This window comes from Triplophysa rosa, linkage group LG19, assembly GCF_024868665.1.
Source record: "Triplophysa rosa linkage group LG19, Trosa_1v2, whole genome shotgun sequence".
NCBI classification, from domain to species: Eukaryota; Metazoa; Chordata; class Actinopteri; order Cypriniformes; family Nemacheilidae; genus Triplophysa; species Triplophysa rosa.
This window is the reverse complement of record NC_079908.1, coordinates 8576573-8587623: the sequence shown is the minus strand read 5'-3', so window position 1 is coordinate 8587623 and position 11051 is coordinate 8576573. Positions and strand designations below refer to the sequence as shown.

Below are 11051 nucleotides of genomic sequence, written 5' to 3'. Positions count from 1 at the left end.
TGAACAGGGAAGAACAAAAAGGTGCAAACTTAAATAGAATCCTGATGATGTGATGCAGGTGTGGACTAATCAAAAATGGTGGATGTGCGGTGCATGCTGGGAAACTGAGTTCAGAACTCCGGGGAGAGGGAACGGGTGAAGCGAGCTGGCGGTGACGACATGGGGGGCGTGGCCGGTGGTGCTGAAACCGTTACAGGGATACTCCACCCAAAAATGAAATTTCTGTCATTTACTCCCCCTCAAGTTGTTCCAAACCTGTATACATTTCTTTGTTCTGTTGACAGAGAAAGATATTTGGAAAAATGTTAGCAACTGACATTTCTGGGACATCGTACCATAGTGGGAAAAAATGTTGATTTATATTGGTTTTGAACTTGGGGGCAACAATTCATTTCATTATATAAATTTTTGGGTGGAGGATCCCCCGACACAATGTGGCGCTGAACTTAGTTCTGGTTAACAATTGTTCACCAAGAGTTAGGTTAGTTGTACTGCTGTAATCTTTGTGTTAAACATGAGTCAGAGACGTCTTTAAATCACACTTTACTTTGCAGTTTTTGTGAACTCATGGAATTCAGGAGTGGTCACTTCTTGCCATATGAGGGCTTTTTGGTTCGAAGCCCAATGCAGACACATCTAAGTTGGTGTTTAGATGACACCGCCTGCAATGGCTTTAGGGGCAGCCAAGTGCACTGGGGAAAAAAGGGAGTCTTCGATCAATTCAGTAAAACTTTCTCTTCCTCTTCTTGTAGTCTCTCTTAGGGAATGACTGGATGTTGAATAGCGTTTACTGATTAAAACCCAGTTACTTTGTTTGTCAGTTTCCAGAATCAATTGCGTGTTTGCATACTCAGGATAAAGGATTGGAATGCCAAAACATGTGGCTTGTTGAAGAGACCTATGCTAATGCTTTTCAGATTGACTCACAGTGAGTCAAAGTGCCCTGCATAGGCATCTATGTCATTTGGAACGCAACATGGAGTAGACAGTGCTTTTTGCTATCAGTTAAACAATGAAAGTGGACACAAACACGTTCTTTCTCTCCATATTGCAGTTTCTATATGGGACTCATCAGGCTTTCTCAGGAGAACATCAATAATTCACAAACGTCCTCTCCTCAACCCCCCCACACGCATGCGGCACTCAATTGTTGTTATTGCTTCATCCTTATGACATATAGCCTTGGACTTGGGCGTGAGTGCTGGATGGGAATTGTAGCGCCACCTATGTGCCTTAAGCTGTGATGTCACAATTTCAGAAAGAGAAGCAGTTTTTTCTTGAAACCAGAGATTTATCCGTGTTTTAATGTTTATTAAAAATGCTTCTGGCAATCAGCTCCAAGCACGAAATAATATCAGGAGGATCCTGCACGGTGACCAAAATTAGACTTTCTTATCCTGCAGCCTTTCTTCTGTCTGTGCTTTCTTTTCAGCCAGTTGACAGCCCAGCGAGCCAGCCCAAAACACAAAAAATGTCATGGCAACACCTTCCGCTTATTATGGCCTGTCAGGAGGGGAGGCGAGAGGGGTGGCAGTAGAAAAATAGAGGAGTTCGATCTGGGCGTGATAGATGATCAGAGGGATGACAACCCTCACGTAGACACTTAAACACATAATATTCTGAGATGACGTACTGTAAATAAACAAGAGATTATGTGAAATTGTAAAGACAGTCCTGGTGCTTGTTTTGGACTCCATCATGAGGTGTTCAAATTGATGGATTTGTGATGAGCTGTTAACTCTTTCGCCAAGTAATATAGTTTGATAATCTCTTGGCTGTGTAAAAACTATCGTGTTTTCGGCAGTCATGGCATATTATTATTCAAAAAGTTTACATTTATTCACGTTTACATTTATTCGTTTGGCAGACGCTTTTATCCAAAGCGACTTACAAGTAGGAGAGCATATAAACATTTTGTCAACACGCTAAACAGTACCGTTAGTTTACAAGGCCATGCTACTAGGAGGATTAAAGCTGGAGTAAGCAAAGGAGAGAATGACCGACAAGATTTTTTTTCTTTTTTGGACACAAGACAGACAGTTATTGGTTAGTCAAATAAATGCGGAACAGGTATGTTTTGAGCTGTTTTTTGAAAGTTGTGAAGGATGCTGCAGTTCGGGTGGAGGCTGCAGTTTAAATGATTATTATTTGTATTATTATAGCATGAAACATGTTCTCTCTCTCTTCTCTCTGGCTGTGTGTCAGTGAGATTCAAAGGCAACTTCTGCACCCGTGCCCTGCAATCTCGTGTCACTGCTGACCCAGTTTTGTGGATGTCTAATGCACACACAGGTTTACAGATAGTGTTGCTTTCTCTCCAAATGTCCCATCGGGCCTCCCGCATTGTGTTATTTGTGAGACAGATGCATTGTTGTAAATGATTCCTAAACTAGAGATTAATTCAGGCAAATATAATTCAGCACACACAGCTGCTCTTTCATGTATGCTGTTGAGTCTCAGGGCACTGCATAAACATGAGATGTGACGGAATGACTATAATTGTATAAATTTAATTTCACTACCTTGTGTCTTTGTTGTATTTATGTTCTCTTTGACCTGAGAGCATTGTTAATTTATCCACTGCACTTCCTCGTTATTTCTAAACTTCATAATATTTGTATTCATAATATTGTCACGTCATGGTAACCACACTTACGTGTTGATGTGAGTATTTTATTTACAAGTGTGAGACAGACAGAAAGGGCGAGAAAGGAAACAATAATGGATATGAAGGGTAGTCCAGCCCTTTTTAATAACAGGGAGCTGCTTTTGACCTCATTTTTGGCTGAATGACACATGGCTAGATGAGGCCTTCATCTGCTGTCTGCAATGAGCAGATCTGAGTCCATTGACCCCACCTCAGGGTGTATATGTCTCACAGACTCTATATGTGTGTGTATGCTTGTGTGGCTGTTTTGGTTTGACCTGGTGTGAGGACTATAATGACAGGCCAACATGCCACAAATGGATTGTGCATTCTATAAAATATTGTATCTTATCATTTTCGTGTTTCTCGACTGCATATTACTACATGTGTATTATGTATGTACATAATATACTGTATGTATTGTTTATATATATATATATATGTGTGTGTGTGTATATATTAGTGCTGTCAAATTGATGAATTGTGATTAATCGAAATAAATGTCAGTGTTTATATAAAATGTGTGTGTATGCGTGCGTGCGTAAAAATTAGGCCTGTCAAATTTTTACGCACGCACGCATACACACACAATTAATTGTGATTAATCGCATCCAGAATAAAAGTTTGTGTTTACATAATATATGTCTATTAATACACAACATATGTGCGTCTTAATTTTGTATTTATAAACATAAAAACATACACATACATGTATTGATATTTAGCAATAATTGAAATGAAACATGAACGTTGATTAATTTTTATATTTCTCTTAAATATGAATATGTGTGTGTTAATAAATACATAATAAATATGCACATTACACAGAAACATATTATGTAAACAAACTTTTTTTCTGGATGCGATTATTCGCGATTAATCATTTGACAGCCCTAGTAAAAATACTTAGAACAGGAAGCCAATGCAAAGTGCCCACCACAACAGAAAAACAGAATCGTGTGTGTGTGTGTGTGTGTGAGATGGTTGGCTGTTGGATCTGTGTTACAGGGTGGGAATTTGTGTATGGCAAGATAGGATTAGTGTTCACTACCCTGAAGTCAGCATCTCATGAATATGCATGAGAAATGAGGGGACCTCATATTATATGTTAATTACATATTAATCCAGTTACAAATTAACCCAGTATTAGATCAAAAGGCAACACATACATGCAAGACATCATCAAATTATATTTGAATGTTAGTGATATTGTCTATAGAGCTGATGCAGGTTTCCTAACGCTATTGATGTTGCTTCCTTCCTCTTTAAAGATAACATTTGGAATGATCAGACTCTGGAGCAAGACTCAGATCTGCCCCCGGGATGGCGCACTATACGGGACAGCACTGGCACCTATTATTGGCACGTGCCCACGGGCACCACGCAGTGGCAACATCCCTCCTACAGCGCAGAGGAGGAACAAAAGACCATTAACAGCCTCACAGCTAGCCAGTTCAAGGTGAGACGCTTTGATCGATGTCTGTATTCAATGTGGTCTTCTTGTGTTTGTGACAGACGTCACATCTCCACTCTTGATTTTATCAGAGCGCTGCAGACGGCAGACTGGAATCGAGAGGCAGGCTCACTGAAAACCGGCTGGCGTCTCTAAGTGAAAGGTGAGGAAATCATATTTGTGTGTCTGCTGTACAGCTGAGGACAGGCCACAGATGTAGATTCAGCAACCAATTTTGTTGCTAATTTTGTTCTGCAATATGCAAACAACTTTTGTTCTAGTTTTGGGTTAACAATTATAGCAATTATAGTATGCGTCACATGTGTTCATATGAAATAAAGTACAATTAAATAAAAAAAGCCAGGACAGTATCATCAAGGTTTTACTGTACAGTATTCTGTTTCTTCCATGCATGGTTACTTTCAAAATAAATCATCATATGGACAAAAAATATTGATTTGAGTTCAAATTATTTTATTATGTGAAAGTGATACAAGAGACATGATACTAGCACAGCTGTAAAGAAATCGATTGCCGGGACAAAACTTATGATACTACAATATCTGACCACAGAATGATGTCATCGGTCAAAATTCCAGAATGATATCATACAGTATCTCACAGAAGTGAGTACACGCCTCACATTTTTGTAAATATTTTATTATATCGTTTCATGTGACAACACTGAAGAAATGACACTTTGCTACAATGTAAAGTAGTGAGTGTACAGCTTGTGTAACAGTGTACATTTGCTGTCCCCTCAAAATAACTCAACACACAGCCATTAATGTATAAACCACTGGCAACAAAAGTGAGAACACCCCTAAGTGAAAATTGGGCCCAATTAGCCATTTTCCCTCCCCGGTGTCATGTGATTCTTTAGTGTTACAAGGTCTCAGGTGTGAATGGGGAGCGGGTGTTAAATTTGGTGCTATCGCTCTCACTCTCTCATACTGGTCACTGGAAGTTCAACATGGCACCTCATGGCAAAGAACTCTCTGAGGATCTGAAAAAAAGAATTGTTGCTCTAAATAAGCCTAGGCTACAAGAAGATTGCCAAGACCCTGAAACTGAGCTGCAGCACGGTGGCCAAGACCATACAGTGGTTTAACAGGACAGCTTCCACTCAGAACAGGCCTCGCCATGGTCGACCAAAGAAGTAGAGTGCACGTGCTCAGCGTCATATCCAGAGGTTGTCTTTGGGAAATAGGCGTAAGAGTGCTGCCAGCATTGCTGCAGAGGTTGAAGGGGTGTAGACATATGCCCGGTTAACCGAAAATATATATCACGTGATTTATGCACAACTTGTGAGTGAAGTACGGTAAAATGCTGCTGCATCCGAAAGCCAGAGGGCGCTCTCGTGCAGAAACTCTAAATACGCACTGCAGAAGAAGACCATAACACACGTAGTAGTAGGAAATGCCTAAGGACATGTTTTTATCACCGATCCTCAATCCTCCTCAGGTATTTTTATGATAATAAAGTATATTTATAATGATCATGTTTGACGGGTGTTGCTTTTTCAAATGCACATTATAAGTGACTCAAACTCGCACTGCTTTTAGATGGAGCAGCATTTCCTACTGATCCCAGAGCCGTGCTTCACGGACAAGCTACGCATCAATAAAATAAACGATACCTTGCATTATCGGAGCCAGCTCGGTTTCAGCAGGATTTGGTGGTAACCGCGGTTAACCGGGCACATGTCTAGGTGGGGGTCAGCCTGTCAGTGCTCAGACCATACAGCGCACACTGCATCAAATTGGTCTGCATGGCTGTCGTCCCAGAAGGAAGCCTCTTCTAAAGATGATGCACAAGAAAGCCCACAAACAGTTTGCTGAAGACAAGCAGACTAAGGACATGGATTACTGGACCCATGCCCTGTGGTCTGATGAGACCAAGATAAACTTATTTGGTTCAGATGGTGTCAAGCGTGTGTGGCGGCAACCAGGTGAGGAGTACAAAGACAAGTGTGTCTTGCCTACAGTCAAGCATGGTGGTGGGAGTGTCATGGTCTGGGGCTGCATGAGTGCTGCCGGCACTTGGGAGCTACAGATCACTGAGGGAACCATGAATGCCAACATGTACTGTGACATACTGAAGCAGAGCGTGATGCCCTCCCTTCGGAGACTGGGCAGTATTCCAACATGATAACGACCCCAAAAGAAGCTGAGGGTAAAGGTGATGGACTGGCCAAGCATGTCTCCAGACCTAAACCCTATAGAGCATCTGTGGGGCATCCTCAAACGGAAGGTGGAGGAGCGCAAAGTCTCTAACATCCACCAGCTCTGTGATGTTGTCATGGAGGAGTGGAAGAGGACTCCAGTGGCAACCTGTGAAGCTCTGGGGAACTCCATGCCCAAGAGGGTTAAGGCAGTGCTGGAAAATAATGGTGGCCACACAAAATATTGACACTTTGGGCCCAATTTGGACATTTTCACTTAGGGGTGTTCTCACTTTTGTTGCCAGCGGTTTAGACATTAATGGCTGTGTGTTGAGTTATTTTGAGGGGACAGCAAATATACACTGTTATACAAGCTGTACACTCACTACTTTACATTGTAGCAAAGTGGCATTTCTTCAGTGTTGTCACATGAAACGATATAATATCATATTTACAAAAATGTGAGGGGTGTACTCACTTCTGTGAGATACTGTATATTAAACAGCAACTTTAACTCATATACTATGTTTAATGAGCCCCATTAATATAGAATAATGTGTATAAAATATCTTATATTTTTGTGTAATTGAACTGTTTCATAAATTGTTTCTCCATCCATACACACACCGATTCATTACAAATCTTTATGTTGGGTGAAGTAACGCATCACACCTCACACTCTTCTTGCAAATTACATTTTATTACAAGCCAAATTCTTCTTCTGGTTATCTGCAAATAAAAACATATTTTCTTTTTGTTTTTCCCATTTGTTTATCCCCAATGAACAAACATACTTATATGCGTGAAGGCAACACAACCCACCAGGTTATCCTGTAAACAGATGTCTTCTTCACTGGCACAAAAGAATCCCTGCTTCAGCAACCAGTCAGGTGTGGCCTGTTGAGGACAGATCCTAAAACAGGCCATTTTGTCTTTGGCTAGGCTCCAAACACTATGATATCAGGTCATGAGCAGAAGAAAAAAATCACCCGGCGAATTCACTATGAGTTACGTAGATTATGTAGTGGTATACATGGCATATGAATAAACATGCCACGCTCATACACTTTATATAAACACATTTTGGAATCCATTAATCACAATTAATCGATTTGACAGCACTAATAAATATATGAAAAACAACATCAAAGGAGGTCACAGAGTTGCCATAGGGGTTAGCTTTCAAAATAAAAGCATTTGTCTTCTGATGCCACACTTTTTGCATCACAATTTTAACAAGATTTATGTAATAGGGTCAATTATGCAGTAACAGAGTTACATTCAAAATGTAAGACACAGCTATTCTAAATATGACATCTTTGTAATGAATTAAAAATATTATTTTTATTATTTTTTATACAACTTTTTCTGTAAATTATATTTCCTTCATTCTGCTGTATATAGCACATAACTTGTACTACAATAGTCTATTCTTATTTTTTACTTGTACATATTTACATACACACATAGCTTTACTCTCTATATCTTTATCTTATGTTTATTGTATTGTATTTCTTAATGTTTTATACCCATAGGCCCTTATTTAAATCATTGTGTACTGTATTCTATTGTGTTATGCTCTCTGTGTACTGTTGTTGCTGTTTCTGTGTTCTGGATGCTCCTGTCACCAAAGCAAATTCGTTGTATGTGCAAACATAATTGGCAATAAAGCTCTTTCTGATTCTGATTCTGAAATATTTTTAAAACAGATACATTTAGGCCATATAAATGCCAAAATGCCTAATAAAAATGTCAGGTGTGTTATTGACTGACCTTTTCCTGACTTTGGTCAGAGACTGGATGCTTCTGTGGTGTTTTGTGGAGTGTTGACAGCTATAGAGAAATGCAATTACTTTCACTTATTTTGTCAGCACCTTGAGGCAGCATTATAGGTGAACGAGGGTAACATGGGTAACAGGTTCTGTCACATTACATTTGTCTCCTCGGTAAACCTTTAAGAACTGGGTTTGTGCATTCAAGCGGAATAGAAATGGACTAGAAGATTTTGCAAATAGTCACATAGAAAGCTGTGCACAGACCTGAGAGTAATAATTGGCAAAACTATAGGCCATATGACTAATAAGCTTTTCTAGAACATAACAGACAATGATCTAAATGTTTAGTAAATCAAGTGTTTGCTTATATATCTTTATTTTGTTAATAAATTATTTAGTATTTGCTGAATTTCATTGATGATTCAAAATCACTGTGAGTTTTATTTTTTGCTCTTCCACAGGCCATCCTGGCAGGAAGAGTCTTTCTGTGCTAACATGGATCCCGGCTCCAAGGTAGGGTACTACTAACCCAATACTGTTCATCATGTTTTACTATGAATTACCACAATCTGTGCTATTAGTCACAGTGTCCCACAAATATCATGCATAGAACACGTTCCGGAGTAACAAATGCATGTCTTGTGTAAATTGTTAGCTGTAATAGGTTGCAGTTGGACAGGCACATCGATCTGGGAATGTATTCCTACAGTATGCAGTGTGTGTGTGTTAGTGAATATATAGAAGATGAGGCTGGTTGGCTATGACCTCTAAAAGCAAAAGAGAGACACAGCTTTATTGAGTCTGTGTAAAATGATCTCAGATGGGATGACGGCTAAACGCTCTGTAGAAAACATTAGGATTCATCAGTGGTCAGGCACAGCACACCTCAGGCTTCTAATGGGAAGGTGACTGGTTTGAGTCACAAGCTATCACTATTGTAACCTTACAAGGATTGTACCAGTGGTTGTACAAAGGGTTTGTTTTGTGTAGTGAGTGAGTGTGTGTAGTGAGTGTAAAATAATATGGTTTTAATAATGTTTCAGTAAATCACTTTAGCAAAGTTTGTACTATTTTTTTTGTTTATTTCGATAAATAAAATAATTCACTTTTGTTCAGTAAATATACTGTCATTAAAATATTTTAATATCACAATATATAAAAAACAGAAACAAAGTAAAGATTTTGAAAGCATTGGAGATAATTGAATATAGATTTACAGTAGTAACAATAAATTATATTTTGTTATATTAAAATATTAATATCATATTTTAAATATAGGCCTAATGGCTTCATTATAAACATGGTGATTATCTTTAAGGTGAACATCCAACTTAAAATCTGATATTTACCATCTGAATCTAACCGTGTCATGTCAACAAATAGAAACATCAGCCAGCTATTTATTATCATGTTCATTTAGTGTGCCTTTAGCCCCAACAGGTGCTTTTTACCCCAAATACCATACTTTTACATATTCTTCTGTTATTGAAAATTTGATGCATTAATTACCTTGAACAAAACTCAAAACCATTGACATGTAATTTGAGTGATTCTCGTGTACTGCTTAAATTGACAACATTTTGAAAAACATCAAATATTAGTGTCACATTCCTGGTCAGGAGAGCAACAAGTAACCAGAGGTTCGAAATATTGAATATTTATTTACTTAGGGGTTGCATAAAGAAAAGAACCAAAATTAACACAACAGACCAAAACGTAATTTGAAAAGAAAATGCAAAAAGGTCAAAAGGTCACCAAGATCCAGGTCTTCTTAAATACACAACTCTTGATCAGTATCAGGTGCATCCAATTTACCTGTCAAAACAGAACACAACCACAGAACCAAAAAAGGGAAAAGAATAACCCGTATCATTCGATAAAGTTAGCACCAAATCAGTTTTGCGCTGGTGCCCGATCGTGTCAAAGATCAGCTAAATATCCATATGCAGAAGGAAAAGTGCATGTTTTGGAAAGTGCTACAGCATTCTTTTTGTGCCTTGTGGTTTACAAGAAAATAAAATAAAAGGACCCTTGTACCCCATGGAGCCTTTTGCATCGTTGTACCATATATACAATATTATGCATATTTTCATGTAAATAGGTGTCTCAATCTCTCTTTCAGTGTTTTGCTGTGCGTTCTCTGGGCTGGGTGGAGATCCCTGAGGAGGAACTAACCCCTGGCAAGAGCAGTCTAGCTGTGAACAATTGCATCCAGCAGCTCTCTCACAGTAAGGCGGAGGGCCGGGACGCAGTTGGCGCCTGGGGAGAGGTGAGAACAGTGTGGGCTTTACTGGTACCCGTCTTTTAATGTCCTTAGAAGTCCGTTAAATAAATTCAGACGCTAACCTGCTAATAGTGTGTTGGCCCCTTAATAGCACAGATATGATGGGTATAATATGGGCTCCAACGTATAATAAGGTTTACGAGATATTTTATGACACATGATGATATAAAATCACCATGGTGATGGGTTAGCGCTGTTGACAACCACAGAGTTACGACACTCAATCTCGCCGCTGTGTGATCACGTGATTCATGGAACGCTCAATAAAACTATATTTGCATAAATGGGCAGTAATATGAATATAAGATCTATGAACATAAAATATGTCCGCCAACTCGTTAAAATTTTAAAACATGCAGTTATTTCACCAACTGTACCGCAAATGCGTTTGGGAGACATTGAAATGAATGGGCTTCCGTGCTGTGTTTGGAACTATTGGTCGCTCCATTGACGTTCCATGAGTTACTTCCGTATTCCATTCTTACTATGGAGGTCTATGTGAGTGTCGTAACTCTGTATTTTAACGGCTCTGAGCGACTACATAAAGCATGTGTGTGTGTGTGTGTGTGTGTTCATGTTTGTATATCCCGGTGGGGACCTAAACCTGAATACACACCAACACATGGGGACTCGTGTCACCGTGGGGACCAAAATTGAGGTCCTCGTGGGCAAAAAAGCTAATAAATTGTACAGAACAATATTTTTTACAAATCTAAAAATGCAAAAAG

General features: G+C 39.1%; 1 protein-coding gene across 1 annotated transcript in view; it reads left to right on the top strand.

Annotated features, from left to right (window-relative positions):
* apbb3 (amyloid beta (A4) precursor protein-binding, family B, member 3) overlaps positions 1-11051 on the top strand; it is a 29498-nt gene that overhangs the window by 10270 nt on the left and 8177 nt on the right. The window contains exons 4-7 of the mRNA XM_057360676.1: positions 3919-4106; positions 4193-4263; positions 8501-8552; positions 10162-10308. Of these exons, the coding sequence (XP_057216659.1) occupies positions 3919-4106; positions 4193-4263; positions 8501-8552; positions 10162-10308 (458 nt within the window). The remainder of the gene's footprint in view (positions 1-3918; positions 4107-4192; positions 4264-8500; positions 8553-10161; positions 10309-11051) is intronic.